The 25,707-nt window shown below is 40.4% G+C and overlaps 4 protein-coding genes across 8 annotated transcripts in view; 1 reads left to right on the top strand and 3 right to left on the bottom strand.

Annotated features, from left to right (window-relative positions):
• clip1b (CAP-GLY domain containing linker protein 1b) overlaps positions 1 to 7,572 on the bottom strand; it is a 37,295-nt gene extending 29,723 nt beyond the window's left edge. For 2 of the 3 annotated variants that reach the window (XM_039778973.1, XM_039778975.1), the window contains exons 1-2: positions 7,461 to 7,572; positions 1,982 to 2,168 (exon numbers count right to left, since the gene is read on the bottom strand). In XM_039778973.1, the coding sequence (XP_039634907.1) occupies positions 1,982 to 2,072 (91 nt within the window). In that variant the 5' untranslated portion in view covers positions 2,073 to 2,168; positions 7,461 to 7,572. Of the gene's footprint in view, positions 1 to 1,981; positions 2,169 to 2,378; positions 2,454 to 7,460 lie in introns of all 3 variants that reach the window. The other variant, XM_039778974.1, reaches the window with a different exon arrangement.
• A 106-nt stretch (positions 7,573 to 7,678) lies between these two features.
• LOC120545038 (hydroxycarboxylic acid receptor 2-like) lies at positions 7,679 to 10,021 on the bottom strand. The gene has a single exon (XM_039778976.1). It carries the CDS (start codon positions 9,730 to 9,732, stop codon positions 8,683 to 8,685), a length of 1,050 nt encoding a protein of 349 aa, XP_039634910.1. The 5' UTR covers positions 9,733 to 10,021; the 3' UTR covers positions 7,679 to 8,682.
• Positions 10,022 to 10,121: 100 nt separating this feature from the next.
• denr (density-regulated protein) lies at positions 10,122 to 17,649 on the bottom strand. Of its 3 annotated transcripts, none has more exons than XM_039778978.1 (8): positions 17,483 to 17,649; positions 16,433 to 16,545; positions 15,501 to 15,520; positions 15,090 to 15,174; positions 14,077 to 14,163; positions 13,049 to 13,165; positions 12,813 to 12,952; positions 10,122 to 10,440 (listed from the first exon to the last, which is right to left on the bottom strand). In XM_039778978.1, exons 2-8 carry the CDS (start codon positions 16,533 to 16,535, stop codon positions 10,396 to 10,398), a joined length of 597 nt encoding a protein of 198 aa, XP_039634912.1. In that variant the 5' UTR covers positions 16,536 to 16,545; positions 17,483 to 17,649; the 3' UTR covers positions 10,122 to 10,395. The 3 variants fall into 3 exon arrangements, with proteins under 3 accessions (XP_039634912.1, XP_039634913.1, XP_039634914.1); XM_039778979.1 differs by lacking the exon at positions 17,483 to 17,649 and adding an exon at positions 17,346 to 17,475; XM_039778980.1 differs by lacking the exon at positions 17,483 to 17,649 and adding an exon at positions 17,063 to 17,081.
• Positions 17,650 to 18,055: 406 nt separating this feature from the next.
• Positions 18,056 to 25,636, top strand: ccdc62 (coiled-coil domain containing 62). The gene is given in 13 exon segments (XM_039780514.1): positions 18,056 to 18,504; positions 18,628 to 18,668; positions 18,766 to 18,909; positions 19,156 to 19,348; positions 19,562 to 19,728; positions 20,260 to 20,361; positions 20,481 to 20,583; positions 21,704 to 21,805; positions 22,490 to 22,578; positions 23,192 to 23,292; positions 24,029 to 24,188; positions 24,745 to 24,948; positions 25,077 to 25,636. Coding segments are annotated over 13 exon segments (1,533 nt in total). The 5' UTR covers positions 18,056 to 18,437; the 3' UTR covers positions 25,137 to 25,636.
• The last annotated feature ends 71 nt before the right edge of the window (positions 25,637 to 25,707 follow it).

Genomic DNA, 25,707 nt, shown 5'->3' with positions numbered 1-25,707 from the left:
AAAGTAAGTTTGTTAACACGGTTGTTGTCATGGCACATTAACTCTGGCATGACATACTGTTCACAATACACACCGCTACTTCTACATTTAAACATCAGCTAAACTGACACAATTTACTGACATGTATGATTTAATATCTCCTGGATAGATCAAAGAATACGGAACAAAATCAAAAATGTGACCAAGCCATAGATGCAAACTTCCAGTGCTTGACAGTTTTTTGATACTTGGTGCTACAAGTACATTTTGGCTGTTAAAAGTACTGCGAATAGATATCCAGCTCAAACTTTTGCTACATAAATATTGGTGAACTATGATAATACAAACAGCTTAAAGCTACATTGTGTAAGAATTTCTCCCATCTAGCGGTAAAATTGTATATGACAACCAACTGAATATTACTTCTAGCCCCTCCCATTCCGAGCGCGTTTTAACTCCTACGGTGGCCAAACCCAAAATGATCTCTTAGTATCTCCGTCGTTTACACGCAGCTGTTCTAGCCACTCCAATATTAACTTTGGTCTCGTTGCGTTGTCGTTTTAATTCTCTTTTTCACTACCCTGGCGAGAAATCTCCCAGCTGGCATTCGTCACGGTGCCAATAGCTGTAAGAGGGCGAAATGCGGAGGTATGTCCCTCTTTGGCTAATGTATTATAAAGATGGAGGTATGTCCCTCTTTGGCTAATGTATTTTAAAGATGGAGGTGCAACAGGGCGGCTGTCATTCGAGCGACTCTCTCGTATGTATTCTGAATGATTCTGAATGGCAGATTCTACGCTTACGAGAACACTTTGATTAGTTGGTGGAAGTAATTACACATGAAAGAGCACATTTTTGTGAAAGAACAAAGTTTTTTTTGCTAAGAATCAACTTAAAAACTTACACAATGTAGGTATAAGAATAATAATTTTTTAATCTGTATAAAAAATAAAATAAAAAATCTTTGAATCCCTCAAACCCAGAAATCCATGTTTTTGTTTGCCCTCCTGTTCACATAGAGGTCGGAGGATAAGGTCCATAAAGTACACTTCAACAGTTGCTTGCTGATTAAAGGATGGACTTTGTAATCAGATTGGCACCCTGCTGTGGTTTAGAGCGGCCATTGGTTACTCAGAGCAAACAGCACAACACACCTTTAGTTTTCAAAGCTGCGTGATATTGCCTTTGCTTATACGGTCATTTTTAAACACAAATGTGTTCTTGTGTTGTCCTGTTCTGTTGCATGTATGTACTAAAATACTCCTCACATCCTCCACTAATACTTTCTCCAATATATTATAGGGCTAAAATGGCAAAAATCAATAATTACGGTTATTTAGGTCAATACTGAAATCACGATTATTTAACGTGATTACTCACTGACGTTTGGAAAGATGTTGCATTTATTGAATTTAAAAAACGATGAAACAGTTAAAGGTGCTGTAGATCCAGGACTTAGACAAAAAATTTGAACATCATCAACTTCTCAGTCCCTCCACCCTTTCTACTAAAGCCCAAAACGGTCTCTAAGTGTGTGCATGAGCAGTGATTGACACGCAGTTAGACACCCACCCCCTGGCCCTGATTGGTGCATCTGAACAGGGAGCTGTGGATTTTTGCAAATCGCTCTACAGGCTGGAGGTGGTGCCAGAGGAGCCGGATTTTTTTGTAATGACCTGCTTCATGTAGTTCTACTGGAACATAGGGTCAGTTTCAGCAGATATGACAGAAAGTTAGTTTTATAAGGCTTACCTACTGCACCTTTAAACAAATCAACAGTGAAAATACCTTGAAGTGTGAAATTTCCCTGAACACTTTTCCGATTTTTTTTTTATTCACAACTTGCAAAACGTAATGTGCAAAATAATCTTCTTTTTTCTCGATTACTCCGTTTTTTTATGGTTAGGAGCCAAAATCGTACTCTCGATTAAAATTTGATCAAGTGTACAGCCCGAGTATATTATAAAGTAAATAAGTATTTAAATAATTTCTTGGTTCTTACCAGAGGTCGGAGAGGTCTTTGATGGCACCACAGATGGACGGACTATTTTGCTGGGGGGTTTGAGCCCGCTGGCCTTGCCTGGCGTACTCATGGCTCCTTGTTTGTCCGTGGGTAGGGTTGGCCTGACCGCGGTGGGGGACTAGGCCTTCCCCACCAGCCCAAAAAGTCCCAATGTGATGGAAGGGAACTGGAAAACAAATGAAAAAGTCCCATGATAAAGCTGAAATATAAAACAACAACATTATGGTAGAAAAGTACACAAATATCAGCAATAGGAGCTGGAATAAAAACAAAGAGTACTTCCATGTTTTATTCTATTAACTGTAAGTAAGGTATTGCTGCCAACCACTTGCACACATTACACAGTTGATATTTACCCAATATTTGTCATACATACCTTATTCGTGCTTGGTGGTTGTAAGAAGGAATCTGCAATCATGTACTGACAAACAGTGACTCAAATATATAAAACCTACATGGAAGATAGAAAGGTGGCGGTGATGGTTCACTTATCAAACAAGTGTCTGCAAGTTGATCTTCATCAGGGCTGCAATTATTTTAATTATCCATTAACCTGCTGGTTATTTTCCATTAATTAATCAATTAATTAACTAATTAATTATTGTTTGGGCTATTCAATTTCAGAGAATAGTGAAAATTGTCGACTGCAATGAGTTTCCTTGTTTTGTCCAACCTACTGTCCAAAACACCAAAGATGTTTAAAGTGCTCATATTATGCTCATTTTCAGGTTCATACTTGTATTTAGAGGTTTTACCAGAATAGGTTTACATGGTTTACAGTAGCTAGGTAAGGACTACTAGCCAGTCAGAAGCAGAGTATGAGGGCGCGCCCTGACAGTAGCTAGGTAAGGACTACTAGCCAGTCAGAAGCAGAGTATGAGGGCGTGCCCTGACAGTAGCTAGGTAAGGACTACTAGCCAGTCAGAAGCAGAGTATGAGGGTGTACCCTGACAGTAGCTAGGTAAGGACTACTAGCCAGTCAGAAGCAGAGTATGAGTGCCCTGATCAGTACCTAGGTAAGGACTACTAGCCAGTCAGAAGCAGAGTGTGCTTGGTACCTGACGTACCTAGGTAAGGACTACTAGCCAGTCAGAAGCAGAGTATGTGGTGCTGACAGTCTAGCAGTAAGGACTACTAGCCAGTCAGAAGCAGAGTATGAGTGCCCTGACAGTAGCTAGGTAAGGACTACTAGCCAGTCAGAAGCAGAGTATGAGGCAATGGTGTAGATTAGGTAGACTACTAGCCAGTCAGAAGCAGGGTATTATGGCGTGCCCTGACAGTACCTAGGTAAGGACTACTAGCCAGTCAGAGAGTAGGAGTGAGCCCTGACGTACCTAGGTAAGGACTACTAGCCAGTCAGAAGCAGAGTATCAGGTGAGGCCCTGACAGTACCTAGGTAAGGACTACTAGCCAGTCGAGCAGAGAGTTGCCAGTATACCATTGGTAAGGACTACTAGCCAGTCAGAAGCAGAGTATGAGGGTGTGCCCTGACAGTAGTTAGGTAAGGACTACTAGCCAGTCAGAAGCAGAGTATTGATAGTGCCCTGACAGTACCTCGTTAGGACTACTAGCCAGTCAGAAGCAGAGTATGAGGGTGTGCCCTGAACAGTACCTAGGTAAGGACTACTAGCCAGTCAGAAGCAGAGTGGGGCTGCCTGACAGTACCTAGGTAAGGACTACTAGCCAGTCAGAAATGTATTTAAGAAGTGCCCTTGACAGTACCTAGGTAAGGACTACTAGCCAGTGAGAGAAACACAGTATGGGGGCAGCTTGGTCCCTTTGGGGGACTTTGGGCTTTTTCACTTTGTAAACCTATAACGTGCACAAAAAATATATATAACACAATAAAGGAAAGGGAAAAAGCCAAAAAGCATTATATGAGCACTTTAAAATTCTATACAGATCAATATTTTGTACCTCATTTAAACTACAGTACAGCTCTTTTCATTTTAAAAACAGATATTTTTATATGTTACACCCAACCCACTGTTGATTACAAAGCGGTTTATTATCACCCTGCTGACCGTGTGTTGTGTGTCCCGTTTCACTCTTTAACGTCTTGACTCTAAATGTCATAACAGTGATGCTGATTTTCCACCTCAGACACTCAGCATTCCTTTCTCTGCAGGTCTTTGACCGTAGGTGTTTTGGCAAAGACGGCTTCGAACAAGAATCTTTGGTGTTGGGCAGCATACTGACCACGCATTTTATTCATAAAGCAAGTGATTCACTGAGAACAGCTAGGTCAATACAGATATTTTGTTTCACATAGTGAAGACTGTTTCAACCTAGCACGCTCTACACTTAAAGAGTACTCCACAGATTTAGCATCCAATGACGCCGTCATATTCTAAATGGACAGTTTCAAAAAAATGATCAAATCAAAGCAGCAGAACCACAGGGATTTCCCTACCATTATAAGGTTTAGGTGCAGCTCCAATTGGACGTTTTACACAGCAGACATTTTTGACTTGTCATAGTAGGAAAAGCAGAGCTGAAATTGATAACCTTAACGATGTTTCAGTTCCATCAAGTGTCCCAGTAAGCTATTTCAGTGAGTCAGCATGCCCAATACCAGGACCTCTCCTAAGTGGAATGCAGCCATCAGTAATGGTTTAATACCAGGACCTCTCCTAAGTGGAATGCAGCCATCATTAATGGTTTAATACCAGGACCTCTCCTAAGTGGAATGCAGCCATCATTAATGGTTTAATACCAGGACCTCTCCTAAGTGGAATGCAGCCATCAGTAATGGTTTAATACCAGGGTCTCTCCTAAGTGGAATGCAGCCATCAGTAATGGTTTAATACCAGGACCTCTCCTAAGTGGAATGCAGCCATCAGTAATGGTTTAATACCAGGACCTCTCCTAAGTGGAATGCAGCCATCATTAATGGTTTAATACCAGGACCTCTCCTAAGTGGAATGCAGCCATCATTAATGGTTTAATACCAGGACCTCTCCTAAGTGGAATGCAGCCATCAGTAATGGTTTAATACCAGGACCTCTCCTAAGTGGAATGCAGCCATCAGTAATGGTTTAATACCAGGGTCTCTCCTAAGTGGAATGCAGCCATCATTAATGGTTTAATACCAGGGCCTCTCCTAAGTGGAATGCAGCCATCATTAATGGTTTAATACCAGGGTCTCTCCTAAGTGGAATGCAGCCATCATTAATGGTTTAATACCAGGGTCTCTCCTAAGTGGAATGCAGCCATCAGTAATGGTTTAATACCAGGGTCTCTCCTAAGTGGAATGCAGCCATCATTAATGGTTTAATACCAGGGTCTCTCCCAAATTGGAATGCAGCCATCAACAATGGTTTAATACCAGGGTCTCTCCTAAGTGGAATGCAGCCATCAGTAATGGTTTAATACCAGGGCCTCTCTAAGTGGAATGCAGCCATCAGTAATGGTTTAATACCAGGGTCTCTCCTAAGTGGAATGCAGCCATCATTAATGGTTTAATACCAGGGTCTCTCCTAAGTGGAATGCAGCCATCAACAATGGTTTAATACCAGGGTCTCTCCTAAGTGGAATGCAGCCATCATTAATGGTTTAATACCAGGGTCTCTCCTAAGTGGAATGCAGCCATCATTAATGGTTTAATACCAGGGCCTCTCCTAAGTGGAATGCAGCCATCATTAATGGTTTAATACCAGGGTCTCTCCTAAGTGGAATGCAGCCATCATTAATGGTTTAATACCAGGACCTCTCCTAAGTGGAATGCAGCCATCATTAATGGTTTAATACCACGGTCTCTCCTAAGTGGAATACAGCCATCATTAATGGTTTAATACCAGGGTCTCTCCTAAGTGGAATGCAGCCATCATTAATGGTTTAATACCAGGGTCTCTCCTAAGTGGAATGCAGCCATCAGTAATGGTTTAATACCAGGGCCTCTCCTAAGTGGAATGCAGCCATCAGTAATGGTTTAATACCAGGACCTCTCCTAAGTGGAATGCAGCCATCATTAATGATTTAATACCAGGGTCTCTCCTAAGTGGAATGCAGCCATCAGTAATGGTTTAATACCAGGACCTCTCCTAAGTGGAATGGAGCCATCATTAATGATTTAATACCAGGGTCTCTCCTAAGTGGAATGCAGCCATCATTATGGTTTTGAATACACCTGGGCTTTTCCTACTGTGACATGTCAACATGTCTGCCATGACAAAGGTATATAACGTATGTAGTTGGTCCCCAGTGGACTTCTTTAGCAAGTTTTGTCTTTAATTATCATATCTAGCTTTTTTCAATATTTTAGACACAGATATGGGAATCATTATAATGGTCCTAAATGATGTGAAATTGCATTTTTTAAATTGAAAAAAATGGCATTTCCTTAAGGGAGGACCCCTAAACCCCCACCCCCCCTATCAAATATGTGCATCTATGTCTTCCACAAGCCGAGGGAAAACACTGGAACCAGATGTTATTTTTTATTCCTCGTTAAAATCTAGTGCTTACACGACTTGTAAGCACAAACATATGATTTCTGTAGATTAAACTACCCAACAGCATATAAAGGCGTTAAAATGAGCACAACCTTAAACATCAACAGCAGGAAGATGTAACATTAATGCAGCAGTAATATTAATCGAGAAAGATCATATATTAGTAAAACACTGACAGGGAATACAGACTTTTAAGGTTTTGAATGGAGGACTTCTACTTGTAGTGGAGTATGTTCAGTGGGGGTTTTAGTTTAGGATCTGAATACTTCTTCCACCACTGACGGTGTTTCAGGTATTTTTGAAAATTACCATCAAATAAAAACATGAGATATGAATTTGTCTTACTGCATATTGTTTTGCGCGTAACAGTTAACGGTAGCACAGAAGAAAGGGTATGTTTCAATCCCATGCAATGAGCAGGTAACATGAGAGGTCTTGTCTGCTGAAACATTACCTCAACACTGCTCCCTCCCTCCCTCCCTCCCTCCGCCCAGCCGGTGCTGCCAGACCAAAATAAAAATCACACCGAGAGCTGTCAAATCCCGTCCTATCTGTGGCAGCATCTCAGTCTACCACTTCTTTGTCTTTAGCCTTACACAGTCAGATATCAACCATACCATGTATAAATCGCTGCTGATGCATGGTTACATGGCCTGTGTTGTTTGTGTCTGGGATGGGCTCATTCTACTTGCTGCATCTCTGGAGCTAGTAACTTGCGCGTCAACACTTTTTTTTTTTTTTCTAAATATCCTAAGTTAACGCATTTCATTTTCAAAACGGCAGGATACTTTAATCAAACATGTTATAGGACAGATTAAACTTATTCCTTGATGTCATAGCTTTGGCCCCTCTTGGAATGCGCTCCAACTGCCAAAGCTATAAGCTAGCTTCAGATTAGCATAAAACATTAACTGGGGTTGAGGTAAAAACTAACGCCCTACAAACGTGATATTAAAGCTAAATAAAAGCAGAGAGGTGTGTAAAAAGTTGCCGTGGAAGCTTACTTGGTCTCTGTTGATGAATTGAGTCTCAGTAAAGGATGCCGTGGGTGGGTGCTGCGTATCTTTACACCGTTACATGTTTTTCCAGCCCAGCCCCAGCCTGACGTCACCTTGGCAACTAATGCTGCCTTCATGGACCAAACGGTAAACTCGATCATCCGAGCGCCACATTTTAAAATACGATTTATCGACTCGGAAAAGACACAAACACAAAAGGAAAATTGCACAGTTATATGGGATTTATGTTGGTTATTATAATGCTACATGTTTTTATTGCAAACAAACTTTGACAGGATACAAGACTGGAAATGTGCGGAAATATATGCACATAGAATGACAAGACAGAAACTTTTAAAAAATGCACTGTTCTTACCCCAGAAATAAAAAGGATTAATTTAAATTAATTTGTTTTTTACATTGTTGAAATTCCCTGTATGCTCGTAATCCACATGGACTCAGGTATGACATAACACTTTTCAGTAAGTGTATGGTTTGCTGTTAATTGACTTAAGTATTCTAATCTTTCCTTCAGGCTGTTTAACTGATTTTTACTGTAAATATTGTTTTACTGGGTGGCAGAAACTCAGTGTTTTCTGTTCACAGTGGATGGGATTGACAATTGAAAGCATTATATGAAATACCATACCAAGAAAAAGTGGATATCCGGTAACACTTGAAGGTATCTACATAAAAGAGTGACAAGACCCTGTCATGAACATGTCACAAACATTATAATCAAGTCATAAACTTTTATGACACAACGCTTCTTTTAGTAAGTGTCATTCGGTTTTTGTCATGACAATTTAGGGTTAGGGTTCATGTGTCATGACCGTGTCATGACAGTGTCATGTCACACTTATGTAGATACCTTCAACTAAAGTGTTACCGGATATACACACACAAAACATCACATATTCGACAAGCATTTGTGGTGCATATTTGACATGGTCACCTTGCAATTTAAGATGTTTTTATCTCCAGTCAATGGTTTATGATTACTCTCACAGGGGTTTCTGTAATACATATACACAGCATTAAACTCCTACTTTTAGGTGGGTACTTTTGATATTCAAAATCACAGCAAAATGTCTTTCCTTCATTTTACTTTTTGTTATAAGCTAGGATAATAGTAATTCTATTCTCAGTAGCCAGGCCTCTAACATGCACTGTGCATTCATTCGAGTATCCCTGCAATGTTAGAAAGGGAACACAAAAGCACCTGGCTTCAATCCTTTCTCCCATCAATGGTGGAAATGTCACTCTCTGGTGAATCTTGCGTCTGAGCGTTGTTGTCGCTCCTTCGCAGCAGTTTATTCAGGAGCTTGTCGAAAGTGCCAGTGAAGGCAGGGCTCGAGAAATAATAGACAAGAGGGTTGAGGACGCTGTTGAAGTAGGTGAAACACACTGAAGTGTAGAATGCCAAGTTGGCCTCTTGGAAGTATTTGCATTCGTTATACCATACCTTGAGGACCCAGACAGCTACGCGTGAGATAGTGCTGGGAAAGAAGCAGATAATAAAAATTAAAGCCACAGCCAAGACAAACTGAACGGCCCGTTTGATTTTCCCCTGTTTGTCCATGGTCCGGTTTCTCAGCTGCCATGTAATTCTGAAGGTGCAGAAAGCGACAATTGCAGAGGGCAGGAAAAACTGGGTCATGTAGAAAGTATTGTGCCAAGTGAAGAGAGGACTTAAGCCCATGCAGATGTTGAAACTCTCACACTGTGTATGGTTGTTACTGTAATAGAAGTGCTCACTGGCGAGAAGATATCCAGTGGCAAGAAAAATCAGAACCCAGAGACCAAGGGAGACCCAGAGAGCGTAGCGGATACCCATTCGGTTGATCCGGTTCAGCGGGTGGACAATCTTTAAGTAGCGGTCAACAGCCACGGCGGTGAGGAAAAAGATCCCTGCGGCGCGGTTGGCCGCCAGCAGAAAAAGCAGGATACGACACGGGACGTCACCGTACAGCCAGTTCTTCCCGCGCCTGTAGTAGTCGGCCCTGAAAGGTAGGCAGAACATCACGATGGAGTCGGCGACAGCCAGGTGAGCGAGGTACACGGAGTTGGGCTTCCATGTGTCCATGTGAAAGACGAACATCCACAGGGCGACGACGTTTCCCATCAGTCCGAATATGAACTCCAAGATCAGTATTGGCGGCAAAACGTGGTCGAGCATGGGCGACTCGAAGGCGCAGCACTCGTCTGAAGTGATATTCATGTTTTGAACGGTCAGTGGAGCACAACACCAACCTGCTGCTCTATACAATGTCAACATAGATATGCTGTAGCAGGTGGTGTCTTTACAAGGGAATCATGTTTCCGCTCATGCAAACGATTCTTGGGAAAAACATGCAAATTCCCCGATGACGCAGTGTGTTATCTGTGGGGAAGTGGTATTGACCCAGAGGAGCACGGAAACAACTGTAAATGTTATCTGTCTGGGGAGCGAGGCTTCATTATAAAACTATTATGCAGGGGAGTATGTTTACTCACGGGGATGGAATGGGATGCCTGAAAAACAAGTAACCTGCGGCCATTTAAGTGACTCTGATAAAGCAGGTGATTCAACCTTACAATCCTTTTTAGTGTTTTTTTTTTTTTTTTTTTTTAAATAGACACACACACATTGAAAAAAAAGAAAAGAAAAACTTGGAAAGAAGAGTGTACAGGCGAAGGAGACTGAAATTTATTAGCCTACAGTTTTGCTAGAGTGAAGAACATTTGGGAGGGATTCACGTCATACCACACCTTTGGCAAACGAGAGAAAGCAGCTATTAACTAAAAAAAAAAAAAGCCAAGTGAGTGGCCAAGTCCGCAGCTTTTTATGAACAGTAAATAAAATAGGTATAAAATGACTTAATGTGTACATTTGGCCAGGTTGTTGTTGTTGTTGTTGTTACAGGTCACATCCATTTCAGTAAAAGTGCATATTTGGTCTTCACTTCTTGACTTCACCCAGATCATCGATGCTGTCATCATCCACCTACAACCGACAGACACAGAGACGGAATTTAATCATTGTGTCTGGTTTGCGATTGCGGTCACATTTTTGGAATGGCAACAAATTAATTATGGTTGTTTATCATTGAACAGGTTTTCACAATACGCGTGGTGATATTCTATATCTTTTTTTAACTTGTCAACAAATCCCCATGAAAAGACCAAAACCAACCATGACACGTATCTTCCTTCTCTGTGCCATAGAGCTCCATTGTTGTCCAGAAACTATTTAAAACTATTCCTTCATTACCATGAACGAACACACACACACACACACACACACTGTAGTGTGTTTTGACTCAATCCCACACAAAACAAATTTTCCACAAAAAAAGCACTATATCCTCCTGTCTGAGTAACGTTTGCTAAAATACAGTGACCAGAGGCCTGTACTACGAAGCAAGATTTGGTTTTCTGTATCACGAAGGTGGATCACTTGTTATCGGGTTCAATCGCCGTGGTAACTCATGCTGAACGCCTAACCTGGTCGGGAGCAGGTTAAGTTGGAGATCAGAGATCAACCGGTGTAAAAGCTCCGCCTACTGACCAATCAATACTCGATTGATAACGGCGATCACCGTTCTTAGAAGATCAGGCTGAGCTCGGTGCGCAGAGAGAGAGAGAGAGAGAGAGAGAGAGAGAGAGAGAGACAGAGAGAGAGACAGAGAGAGAGAGAGAGAGAGAGAGAAAAAAAAAAAAAAAAAAAAAAAAAAAAAAAAAAAAAAAAAAAAAAAAAAAGAGAGAGAGAGAGAGAGAGAGAGAGATGAGAAAAGCGCTCATAAAAGTTAAAACATTTAGAGACCGACAACCCCGTTAACATTCACTGATGGGTATCTTTATGAAAGATATAGATTTTAAGAGGAGTGAATTACATATAGGCTATTTGTCGGCTTCTTCAGCTGTGTGTTGCCAATACTCACATCGGTTAGAATTATGTTTTGATATATATATATATATATATATATATATATATATATATATATATATATATATATATATATATATATATATATATATATATATATATATATTTTTTTTTTTTTCGCTCACGATCGCTTACCACTGCCAGGGCTTCAACTGAAATAAATAGCTAAAGCAACAACAGTTCATGGAAAGCAAAAGTGTAATTATGGTCAGATCTTGTGCCTGACTGATGGGGAAGTGACCAGTGTCGTCTAATGTAGGCTATTCTAGTGGGTGTACTGTACTGTATATTGGCCAGAATCTGCCTTTGGGAGAGAAGGGGGGCATATCATAGTGGGGGGGCCTGGGTGTCCTCCCCCAGGGAAGTTCAACGACTTCATTGCCTAAGAAAAAAAGCACGGATGACAATTCAAAATGTATCAAAAATATAATGTTAAGTAGCCTATGTTGTTACGTGTCATTGGGCATTCTTAAGTGGTTAGCCTATATAGAAATCCTGGAGCTTACTATTATGTAGACTACACCAGCTTTCCTTCCTGCATTTTGCCAGTAAAACGTGTTTGTGTTCTTCATATTTATGTAGAATTATAGTTTGCTCTTCTTGTTTAAAATATGCGGCTCTGGTAGATGTTTGCGATTGGTCGTGGTGCGCAAACACCGCCTCTTTTATGTGAACGCGCGCGCCGCTGGATTGGGAAACCCTGAGTTGACTGAACTAGTTGATAACCAGCGTGGTGATACAGCTTATGTGGGACCGCGGTTGTTAGGTTAGGTGAAGCCGGATAACTGAAAGAGATCCAGGACACGTTGATCCTGCTTCGTAGTGCAGGCCTCTGCTGTTTGAGGAAATGACTAGGCCACTTCTAAAAATGAAACTATACATTTGTGACTCATTTTTAAAGCTTTACATCTTCAGTAGGATTTCAGTAGGTTTTGGGGCTGAGAGCCACAGACTGGGTACGAATTATGTTTTTTTGGTCTTTTTTGGAATTTGTTGACAATAAGAAAAATATATTGAATCCCAGACTCATCACTTATATTGTTTGGGACGCTTATTAGTTAAGGGCTCTTCCCCAGTTGCTTTTTTAGAAGCATCAGCAACAGTTTATCAAAACAACAAAATAGGATACAAGAAACATAAAATACACACACACGCACCAGTACACTAGGACTTTTAGAGCTGAAATAAAACAGGATACATCTGTTGCATTGAGATGCTTTCTTCTCGGTTATCCGGCCAAATCCCTTCTCTCCTAGTGCCAACTATCTCATATTTTTAACAACACTGTGCAGGTACAGAGAGGTTCAAACTCAGTGCAAAAGTCCAAATTAAAACCCAGTAAGTTGAGGGCAAAAGAGAAACTGGTACATAAACGAACAAAGAGAAACCCTTGAAGACACACATTTAGCTACACATTTCAGACAGCTCACCTCAGGCCACTTCTCTTGAATGACGTCGATTATGTCATCTGTAAAATCTCCCTGAATGATGATTTCATCCTCTGCTGTAACCGAGGCACCACAAGAGAATTTCTGGGCGAAGAATCGCTGAGCCTCTTTAAGTTCAATGTCTGCAAGAGTCATTACAGAAGTTACGTTAAGAATAGAGCCTTAGGAGAAAGAGAAGGGGGCAACGTTAAGAAGAAGAAAACACTAAAGACTCTTACCAAATGTTGCCATGCCACACACCCTTGTGACATATTTTTTCTTGGCTCGGGGGATTTTTGCTATCGTGACTTTCTGAGGCAGAGTCTTCTTTTTCTGTTTGATCAGGCCTTTTCCACCTTCAAAAAAATAAATAAAAATAAAATAAACCAGATTAAAGTCTTTCAAATCTCTTATAGCATTAATCCATCTAAATTTGGGATGTTGCTATAATCATGAAAAAGAGTTTCACCAAACACAATTAACCAACACAGCTACATCTTAAAATACAGACAGCGGTAAAGTTATAATTCTAAGGATTTTCATTAAATCTAACGGTTTTGGAAAACTATAATATTTAAACTGCCTTCACACGCACAAAACGGAAAACGATGCATGCAGAGGTCACCAAATCTACCAGGACTGACATTTTAGGGAAACAAATTTAAACAAGGCAGGTTAACCATCAAAAATGATTTTGCTTTGACACCTATAAAAAATAATGTAGAACTAACAGTATAATACCCTATTATAGGCCTAGTAAAGTTGATTCTGAGAGAAAAAAATAAATGTCTGTCACTACCAGATGTGAATTGAGTGCAGATTTGAGTTGCGCATGCTCAGATTTAAACAGTTTACGGCATAACGCCAAGGGATCTGGATCCGGCAAAAGTTTTTAGCTATCTCTGATTGTTAGATTGCTAACGTTAGCTCAAAACAACCATTCAAGTGACAGCCTTTGTTGTGTTTGATTGCTAACTTCTAGCCAGCAGTGAACGAACTTTGTTATGTAGGTCCATTTTTTTATTGTATTGACATTACAGAAGTCTCTCGTTAGCAGGTTCTTGTCGGCTACTTCAGCCTCTAATCTAGAGCTGACATCAGGGATCATGCCGTGAAAATGTGATGCCTTACGCTAAATAATACGTTACTGCTATGTAATGTACCCATCTCATTATTCTGTGGCTAACAGCAAAGCGCCATTGTCGCAAAGTGACGCATGCGCAACTCACATCTGCACTGGACTCACATCGGGGTAGTGACAACATACCTCTCCTCTGTTTCTTTTTCTCCTCCTCGCCTGCAGGGGGAGCTTCTCCAGTGCCGAGCTCCTGGCTGGGTGCATCTGCTGCCGGGCCAGTAGTTCAGAAGGACAACAGGAAAACATTAAAACCAATCCTGCAACCAAGTTCCTTACCTTTTGGATGACGGCTATAAACGCAAAGCTGGATCTGTTTAGTAACAGACTAGTCTAGCTGCTGACCAGCGTGTCCATAACAGGGTTGTTACCTTGACGTCATCACAGACCTTTAGACCTGAATTATGAAGTCAATTCTCACTCTGTATACACTGTAGTGAAACTTGTACTACAAGTAAACTTCCAAGACTCTGCTCTCAAAATACACATTTCCAAATTTCTGTTTAATATACGTTTTCTCCTTTCACAGCTTTAGGACTTCCCAGTGAGTCTCCTTCATATATATTTATATATACGCAGCTTGTTTTGGTCCTGTAACGTGGCTATTTTACCCTGTGATATGTGCTGAACATGAAAATAGAGTACTCTTTGATGAAGCTGTTACAGTCCAACTATTTGATGGAATCAAACATGGAGTGTTGAATTTAAAATGTTACTCTGTGTAAACGTCATATAGCTTCAATGAAGAACTGGAACAATAGAGTATAAAAGTATGAAACTGACAGAAAATATGGAATAAGATCATTTTTCAACATTTTGGCCATTTAAGGGGTAAAGGGAAATACCCAATTATGGGTACATCAATAAAAAGTGACAATGTGACTTTTGGAAAATGTACACTAAAAACAATTGTAACAGAGAAAACATTAGTGGATATGATGACATAAACAGAAGCCTGCATAGTCCATTTCAATTCCATCAGATATTTGTGTAAATTGAAGTTACACAAACATATGCCGCACCACAATATTACAATATTATTAACATCCACAAACTCCACACTATAACTATACTTTATGAATCTATATTGCCCAGCTATAATCTTGGGTCACAAATAATTAGAGTACATGTTTGATGGCACTCACCTACAGTCATCCTGGCAAATACATCTGGGAAGTTCTTCTCAAGCCAAACCCTACATTTGGCTGGCTCAGGCATGTACTCACAGTACTGTAGACACAACAGTGAAGATTCAATTATACCTTAAAAAACGGCTTAAACGCAGTCTACAGTTTGACTAGACACAATAGGCATGTACATCAGACAGCTTTGTTGTCCTTGTTTTAAGATCTATTTCTATCTTCCTGTAAATTGTTCTGTTTATAAGTACATTGAGAGCAACAATAAACCAGAGTAAAATTCATAGTGTGAACACATACTTGGCCGCCCAATAAAGCTGATTCTGATATCTCAAACGTGAGTGCTTTAGTGAACTGGGTCCTTCTTGTTTGATAATCATTAATGATTGATGATGATCAATAGTTAATCAAACTTACCTCAGTAGGCAGAGAGCACACTGCAAAGAAACAAAAAAAATTCACATTGTCACATTTTGAACAGGCACCAACATACATCTTGTTAAGATAAGATAATATAAGCCGTAATTAATCCCCAGAGAGGAAGTGTAGGTGTTGCAGCCGTACAAAGACAGAAAGAAGTACAAATATAGAACCAAAAATAGATATTATAATAAGTGGTATATACAACTAGAATGAGTAAAAATAAATAAAGTATACAGGCGCAATTAAAGACAAGGTAAAGTATCAAGTATCAATCAATCCTATGTTGTTTCTATTGTCGACTGCAATGTCGAATAACTAGCAGCCAAACATAAAACTTTACGATCTTGACCCTTGCACATGTTCATTTTGCACTAAAGTTCTTAATTTAGTGAGAAAATACTCAGGACTTGGCCACTGTCAAGTACTTAATTCACACAGAAGTATACAAAGCTAGTCTTTTCCATGTGGTTATTTAGTTCAGATGTAGTTTAGGATTAATTTTAGGGTTCTTGTTCTGACTTATAGAGCCTTGCCTGGTCAGGCACCTGTGAACGTCTCTGAGCTGCTCCATCCTAACCTCACCAGTAGGTCTTCTGACCAGAGATTACTGGTTGTCCCTCGCACTCGACAAAAAACAAAAAGAGGATCGTGTTTTTGGAAGTGGTGGCTCCGACACTGTGGAACGCCCTTCCTTTTGACATACGATCTGTGGTCTTTGTTGACGCTTTCAAAAAGCAGCTGAAGTCTTTTTATGGAATTAGCAGCAGAAAGCACTTTGTAAACTTGGTTTTTAATCGTGCGATATAAATAAAGTATTACTATTATAATGTAGTAAGACAGTTTAACATTATTAAGATAATATAGAGTGATATAGTACAGTGTAGAACAGTATGGGAAGATGCCAAACCAAGTAAAATATACTGTACCTCCACAGTAAAGTACTTTCAGTGGGTAATTTGAGTTCGAGCCCACTGTCCTATGTTCTGGTCTGCTTTCCAAGGAACCAGATTCCATCTCAGTAGTAGCCATCACAAATTATCTGGATAAAAGACACAAATGGACAAAAAAATTAATTACACAGGGTCCATATAGTTTGTTGTAAAATATACCACAAATAACTTCAGAATAGAAGTTGTGATGTAATGATATGATGATATGATATAAAATGTCTTCGGACTTGTTATTATCAGACTCTACTGTAGGCATGAGTGAACAAGGCTCCTGCCAATATTTCATCATGCTAGCCTGCCCAAACAACACAGATCAGTTACATGAATAGCAGCTAGCTAGCTAACATCATGACACATGTGAACTTAAACAGATCACAAGTCGGTCTCAAGGTGGGCTAATTTAATGCACAACAGTAGCATAGCATTTGATAGTTGGCTTGATAGCATCGGAGAAGTCAGCAGAAGAACTAGCTTTAGCTGGCTAACACATGCGGCTGTTTTATTAAATACACTTAGCTTAGCTACAACACTTGTTGTAATGTCTACATATGAATATCCCGGTTGTCGTGGACATTGTATATTATTATACCACGTAGACAACTGTACCTTGCTGTAAAAAATATCCCTGAATTTAGTTTCAATGTTTTCATTCATCAGGTAACATGTACCGTTTACGAGTATTTCTTTCCCAGGATGGCGAAGGAATGTCCCGCCCTACTCTGCTTCTGATTGGCTTACCTTGACATTCTTACCCTTACCGTAACCAAGCCCACTCCTCTTGCCTCAATTTAGCCAACCCAACCAGAGCAGGCAACGAGCACTAGCCAATCAGAGGGGGAATAGTTCGGGACATGACTTCGGCATCCTAGGAAAAGAAATGTGGGCTTACCTCACCCAGCTGTCACCGTTAGCACCTCAGTTTACTGGGGCTTTAGCTTAGCATGCTAGCTAAATAAGCTAACGCACCGCTAACTGAACGCTGCTGAATAAACTGAATAAAGATAGAACAAATGTCGAATTACATACCCCGCGAAATATATTCTTAAAACTGATGTCTGTTCAGTAAATCCGCTCGCATTATTAACGTTAGTTTGACTTTTAGAAAATCATTCTTATTGAATAAGGTTTAGTTGGCGTACTTTGAGCACGCCTAGTAGCGCTTCTTGTTTTAGTTGTTGAAGTGGCAGATACGCACCGGTTATGTGAATCATCGCCCCCTGGTGGTCGGAGGACGAAAACGCAACACTAACCAGTTTACCAAATGTCCAAAATCAAAGTCATATAACGAATCATAAACGATATGATAATCCATGGAGAAAAAAATAATCTGTAACTATTTTAACAGCATATTGTATCCTTCCTGGTCAGAGTCAAGGAACCTTATAAAGTCTCCTTGGTCTGAGTATTTTAAGGTTGAGTTGAGAGACTTGAGGTAAGAAATTAATTGTGTCATGTTTCTATTTTTTAGGGACCCTCATCATACTTTTAGTTTCATAATTTTACTTTTAAAATTAAGTAAAAATATTTTTGGGGAAAACTGCGGGGTGTGCGTTGGAGTGACGTAGTCGTCCAATCCTTGTTTTCCCACTTCACTCTCCCTTTACGTTAATACGTTCACTCTACATTCAAAAGTTAGCTAAACTCTCCCAGAAACTAATGCTAGCTAGCTAGCTGGTCGTTTCAGTGTTTTATAGAAACTTGTATTGTCAGCTAACGACATTTGAATTACTTTTAGAGCGTTTCGCTAAATTACATAAGTTGTTTAGCTTATTTTGCAGAGTTAACGTTAACTTTAGCAGTTAACGTTACTAACAGTTAGCCGAACTAACGTTAACTTTAGCTGACGTAGCTAAGCTGACTGGCATGCCCCCCAATAGATGCCCACACCAACAAGCTACATATAATAGCAATGAAGGTAACATAACACAGGGGGTTGCTGGAGATAAAACACGAAGGAATTGTGTGTAACTGTTATGATGTGATGGACAAAAGAAAAGGACTGTCCCCTTCAAATGGAAGAGCCTTAGCCTGTTTCCCCTGGTCAAATGGTAAACATTCACATCATCATTTTCTTTACCAACAACAACAACAACAACCCCATTACATTAATTTGTTTGAAATGTATAAGGGAAGGTTTCAACTATCAAACATCCACTTTGACTTTGTTTCAGATACTTCAGCTGAGCTCTGGCACAGCACTCCAGTTAAAAAGGTCAGTGACATTTGTGTTAAATCCACACATACAATGAATGCATTCATATTGTCTGATTGTAATGTATTGTATTGTGTCTATATATGCCACTTTTCAGAATACTGGTGTTGCTTCACTGAATGCTAGCCAACCCTCTGTCCTAAGCAGCTTCAAGATGGACAGCACAGCCCAACGGTGGGCCAGAAGTACACCTCCCCTCCCAGCAGACGACCCGTGTCCCCCCTGCTTGCAGGACACCGAGGTGAGATCAAATTTGGCCCCTGCCCAGGAGCTCCGGTTTAATTGTTTATAATGTAGCTTGTGCATTGTTTCCCACACACATTGAGTTCATTTGTGATGAGTTCATGCGCAGGCTACAAGCTCCACCATATCTGACACCTGTCAGCGTTAAAACAGAGCAGCGCATTCACAAAACAACTTCCAGGAACTATTATAGGCCATGTTATGGTGAAAGCTTTATGTGTCTTTTCTTTGTGCTTTCCAAAAGTGTCCTGTGAACGATCCGAGTGGCTCCACCATCCAGAAGCAGAGGAGGGAGCTCCAGCTGCTGATGGCTGAGCTGAAGGACAGGGACAGGGAGCTGAACACTATGGCTGCCTCCCATCATAAGCAGCTTCACGCCTGGGAACAAGATCGCCACAGGGTGCTTACCTTGGAGCAGAGGTGTGCTCGTTTGGATGGTGAGGACACAGAGATCTACCCTCATTTGATACAGATCCAGTCCTTCGCTATTTCTTGCTTCCACGTTTTACCATAAAAATAGCTAAATATGCTGAATGATAAATCATTAATAGATGTTCATTTGCATGTGTTTGTCATTTGATCAATTTCCATTACAGTTATTCTTCTGTGATTGTTTTAGCTCCAGTCTATGACTGATTATTTTTGTGCAGATGAGTTGCAGAAACGTAACGAGGTGATCAGAGTCCTGACTAAACGTGTGTGGGTGGTGGAAACCAGGGAGGAGGAGGTCCAGAAGGAGCTCAGCGTAGCCCAACAGCAGCTCTGTGAGCTCGAACAGAAACAGCACAACATCAGCCAACAACGTCAAGACTTTGAGGTACACAATCATACACATTTGTATTTTTTATATAAAAATACTGCTCACATCTTGTGGAAATAAGGCAGAAGAATAGCACCAGGACGGCTCACCGTGGATATAGTTGGTGTTTTCTTGGTGATAGTCAAAGGATAAGGTTAATTATATTCTATATTTGTTTTTTAATAATATATCAGACTTTGATACACACAGAACGCTTGTTTTTTAAAACAATATCTTTATAAGATTTTTACGCAGATAATAATAATTTGATAATGATAAATCAAAATTGAAAAGGAAAACAAAAGCCACACGAAATTTGCTGGTGTTATAGTTTTTTTTTTATCCCAATACGAATTGCAATTATGCTGGAAGCAAAGGCTTGTAATATGTACCTTTTGTATGCAGGAGGATAAGAATTAATTATTATGTATAATGTTTGCTATAAGTGTATTGCTTAATTAACTCATTCTTCTCATATTAAGTAGAAAACAGTCTTAGCAGAACTTAGTATGTCTGTTTTTAGGTTGAAGTGTCTGTTGTGTCTCTTAGGAGAAGAACCAAAGTCTCAACTCCACGGTCATGGCTCTGTCCACTCAAGTCGGCTCTCTGCAGGTCAGGGAGGAAGAACTGAGCTCCATGCTCAAACTCAAGGTAAACTAGACTTTTATCCCTCTGTAACTTCCATAAATGCATGATAGTTTTGTATCTTATATGGGTTTACTGATATTCTGCTAGTTGGTGATCAATGGTTTTTGTTTGTCCCTCATCAGGACAAAGATGTGATGGAGGCCTCTGGTCATTTAGTCAACCTCACAGGGCGCCTACGAGACCTGGAGACATCGCTGACAGAGATTTGATCACAAACCTTTAAAGGTACATGAGTAAAAGTTCCTTACATACAGAACATAGTGTGTTTGGCTTAAAAATAATCAACCATCTTAAAACTCTCTATAGTCGTCCTGCTGATTTTTTTCCCCCCCTCAGTGTCAGCATGGAATAGGTTGACCTAAACATGCAGAGTTAAGACATCTGTAGGCTCCAAACAAAGTTCTTGTCCAGTCTTTGGATTTTATAGACAGTAGAGAGATGACAAGGAAACCCCTTGAGCTGTAGGGTTGTCCCTGCTCTTTTTTCATTCTTCACACAACTGTATCCTTCATTTTTAGTGTGTGCAAACTAGGGCTGGTACGGTTCACAAAACCCACGGTTCGGTTCGTATCGCGGTTTTAGGGGGCTTTCCGGTTCTGTACGGTTCTTGTTATTTTTTCTTTTAATCTTTAACACTCAGATAATATAAGTATACAAATATACTTCAGCATATTATATATAAAAATGTTCCCACACACCAGACTTATATGACGCTGGCGCATCCTCCAACTCCGGGCAGCCTTCCTTGGCTCTCCCACTTGCCATTCGTACACGTGACGTGACCTGCAGCACTGCACACTCCACCGTTCTCTGCCATTAGAGTCTGTTTTTGAAATTCGGGAGCAGCCAGACCCACGTGACGCATTCGTCCAATCAGCTGCCATTTGTTACGTTCGTCACGCTCATCCTGCATGTCATTTCCAGTAAGCGTTTTAACACAAGTGTCGAAAGTGGGCACTAAGGCAGTAAGTGGTTAGTGCACATTAACAGTGTACTGACGAACCGTGCGACCCACGCACGCTCCGAACCGAGACAAGCAAACCGAGCAGTTCGGATGTTTTTTCATGAACCGTACCACCCCTAGTGCAAACAATGCTTTAGTGGAGACAATGACCGAAAATATGCACCGGTATCCCTATTTGAGTAACGGTGTGTTTTGCTTACAAAGAATCAGCCATCTTAAAACTCTCTTTAGTCACCCTGAACCCTTACACCCTCAGTGTAAGCATGCAGTTAAGACATCAGTATGCCATTTTTCATTTTCTGTTGATTGACTAATTCTTAAGCTTCCGATCATTTCAGCCATACATGTCTTTCTGTCTCCTGTGTCACATTGTGGTTGTAGAGGAGCTGCAGCAGCAGGTAACACAGAGCAGCACTCAGAGGGAGGAGATCATCCGTCTCAAACAGGAGCTCCAGCTGCTCCGTAGAGATCTGGCGTTGTCAGGTACATTCATCTGCAGCGCACCAAGTCCATCCTCTTTCTATCAGCGTTTCTAAACTATTTATTTAATTAAAATATTATTAGGATATAATGTCATTTTCAGTGTTTGGATTTGATTTATTCATTTTATGTATTTATTTCTTAAGAATTTTAGTTATTTTACCAACTTTACTTTATCCTTTAGATCGTACGTCTTTTGTGATCCTTGATTATTCTCTACATACTTTATTGAATTCATTATACATGTTTTGTAACCTCCATGTTTAATATCCTACGTCGTGCTGCTATCTGGGATCAGTGAGGCCCTTTGCTGGTGAAGTAAAGTTACAGACACACTGCAAAAATCAACACACCACATTTTAGTGATGGCAAACATGACATAAAATGTATCCACATAAAAGCTGCTCATCATTTAAATCATACTCGGGCTTTAGCTAAGAATTCATTTCACTATCAATGAATCAGTTACTTTTCTGATTCATTATTTAGTAGAGAAAACTGTAAAAATCAGCACTCCTTACGTTTGAGACGCTGAAAACAGAATATTTGGCATTTTTGTATTATTAAAGTAAGAGTCGCACGATGAAATAGATTTTTAGACTGTCAGACAGACTAATAATACACCTCCCAGCCTGAAAAACAAACGTTCCTGCTGAGGTAATTGCAGCATTTGATGTTTGTCCCCAGGGGAGGGAGACTGCTGGAGAGATGAGCTGCTCGATCTGGCTCGCTCCAAACAGGAACGCACCATGTCAGAGCTCCGCTGCCTACGACAGGTACTACAGTGTCTGATTTGAATAATACCTCACAGAGGGATTAAAAAAAAAGTCATATCCAACAAAAACTTTCCCTCAGTTTCACAGGATAGCTAGAAAAATACTTTGTTGTTAGATTACATCTTAGGGAATACATCTTTCCTCATTCCTGTTGCTCACACTGTTGTCGACGTCAGAAGCGCCTTTCTGGTTTGACAGCATACCTCAGAGTGCTGCTGCAGTCTCTTTGCTCTGGCTCTGGGTCAAAGTCATGGCTATTACTTGTCCACACAATACAGGCAAGAAATCGTGTGCTGTCACGTGTCGTTATTAAATCACAATTAGCTTTTTTTCTTCACTTAGATACTTTTATTGATCCCCAGAGCAGGTGGAGGGCAGCTCCGTATCTCTCCATATTTGCTTGATTACGCTCACCTTGAGCAATTGAAACAATCTGAAGGATTTTAATTTAATTTATTATCATTTAGTTTCACTTAGAAATATGTCACATTACAAAATATAACAGCCGTTTCACTGTGACTTCAGGCGTTGGATAGGTTGTATCTGATGGTGTGAAATGTAAATAAATACAGAAATGATTACACGTGGTGTTGTCTGTGTGTGTTTTTTACAGGTGTGTGAGAATCAGCGGAATGACCTGCAGCTCCTGCAGTTGAACCTGGAAAGTGCCCGTGAAACCCTGCAAGAGAAGACCGGTCAGGGGTTACCTGGCAGGTAAAAGTTGATTAGTTCATGTTTTGTAGCTCTAGAGAAGCTGCTGTGTTTGAGTCGATGACCATGGCGGGGACAGAAGGAAGAGAACAGCCGTTATGCAGCCAGGATGAGAGAAACCGAGAAACCCTTTTCTCTGAAACCAGCACTTTTCTAATCTGATTCAACTTTATGATATTTATCTTAAGACTTCAAAGTTAAAGGCAGTAACTTTTCATTTACAAATCATGTTCAGGTGTTTTTGTGGCTGACAGGACTGGAATTCATGGCTTAGACTTGTATTTTCTTGATTAATCGTTTGATCTAGAAAATAATTAAAAATGTTTTTGGATTAAACAATGATCACAGTTAACCTGCATTAATTAAAGTTAGACATGGACGGAAACATATATCCCCCGGCATAGAGGTTACATTTTAAATTTTTACTAGATCAAATGATTAATCAAGTAAAAAATCGGCAGATTAATTGGTAATGAAATGTATCGTTAGTTTCAGCCATACAAAAGATTGTACACAGAAATATTAGAAGAGGCAGGAGCCAGCTCTTTTTTAAAGCCTTAATCAGTGCAGCCATGCAGCTAGAGGTGCATCGTAAGGAAGCGTAAGAAAGAGGTAAGATATTACATTGATAAGACCAGTATCAAGCTGTAGTGTAGCACACACACTCTTAGTTCACAATCTATTCAATTTGATATTGAATAGAGAGGATTAGTGTGAAATGATTTTGTTTGTGTCTCAGTCAGGAGGAGTTAAGATGTGTCTGTCTGGACAGCGGGTCACCTTCATCGCTCAGAGTGAAGAACTCAAGACCGTCACATGACGCTGCCTCTCCACCCGCAGCCAATCAGAAAGCCACAGCCAACTGTGACCTGGGAGTCTTCTCTGCACACTCGATTGATGTAAGACGGAAACGATGCCTCGTATTGACAACAGGAAATGAATACACCTAGAGACAAGTGCTTGTCACAAGAAAGTAAAAGTTGTAATGGTGTACATTTTAAAACAAAGAAATGTGCTTATTCAGTTTCTTGCCGAGTTAGATGAGATGATTGATACTAATATCTGTACGTTAAATATGACGCTAAAGCCAGCAGCCAGTTAGCTTAGCTTAGCATAAAGACTAGAAACAGGGGAAACTTCTAGCCTTGCTCAGTCCAAAGGTAACAAAACCCAACTACCAGCTCCTCCTAAACTCACTTTATATGTTGTTTTTTTCTGGGTTTTGTATGAATTAAACAACCAAGATGTCACAGCGTTAATTACTGAGCTTTTTAAAATGCTGGAACATGAAGTTTTAGTTTTTTTTACCGACAGAGCAAGGCTAGCTGTTTCTCCCTCTTTATGCTAAGCTAACCAGTTGCTAAGTGATATCAAACTTCTCATTTCAATCCAAAAAACAAACCAATAAGTGTGTTTCCCAAACTGTCTTAAAGCCATCCCTCCCTCTCTGACCAGGGTGATGATCCTCTGTCCAGCTGTTCCCTGCAGCAGCTGTTGGATGAGTCCAGACTGCTCATCCGCAGCTCGAGACCCCACAGCTCTGTACACCGTAACCGTGTCCCTCCTATGAGCTGTGGGGCCACTGACCCTATTTACTCCAATAAGTGCCAGACATCCCACCAGCAGCACCTTCTCCACCCAACCACCCAGACATACGAGGTACAGGAGTTTCATGATGCTGCGCCTCTCAGCCTCTCCTCTGTCTCTCCTTTTGTATTCATGGGGTGTGACACTCGTTTAGGTGTGGTAAGACATAACAGCTTTATTTTATTTTTTTCCTCCAACAGGCCGGTGATACTCCACCCAAAGCCTGCCCTCGACACCAGCCAGTCATGTGGACGGTTTGACATTCACTGAAGCACATATGTGTGGCTCCATATGTGCTAAACTTTTAAGTGGAGTCTATTTTCAAAATCAGTGTTACAGAACTTGAACCTGGATGCACACAGGTAAAAGGTTGAACTGCCTCACAGGGAGATGATGAAGTGATAAAAATCCATTCATAACATGAATTTGTCACTCTGTATACCCTGAATCTGGTTTTTAATTTGGTGCCAAATCATTACTGTGTATCATTTCTTTTTGGGGGGGGGGGTATTCATACATACATACATGTGTTATTTTAATGCCCTGTTTCAGACTTTTAAAGGCTGCATTGTGTGAAGTGGGAGAGATGTGAAACCAGTCCTACAGGGCTGTTGAGTGGTGTGTACTTGTTTAGTCTTTCCAGTTTCACAGCCTGCAGATTTGACGGTGACTCAAGAGGAAATGTCGACGCTGTTAATGGTGTTTTACAATTTGTAACTTTGTCATCCACTTTTGATTAAAAAAAATATTTATATATAAACTACATGTCAGTGGTGTTTTCTAAATACCTGTGAATAAAAAAAAAAGCACGGATCGGCGCGTTTTTACGCA

The sequence above is a fragment of the Perca fluviatilis genome, chromosome 17 (assembly GCF_010015445.1).
Source record: "Perca fluviatilis chromosome 17, GENO_Pfluv_1.0, whole genome shotgun sequence".
Classification (NCBI taxonomy): Eukaryota; Metazoa; Chordata; class Actinopteri; order Perciformes; family Percidae; genus Perca; species Perca fluviatilis.
This window is presented reverse-complemented; position numbering and strand designations above follow the sequence as displayed.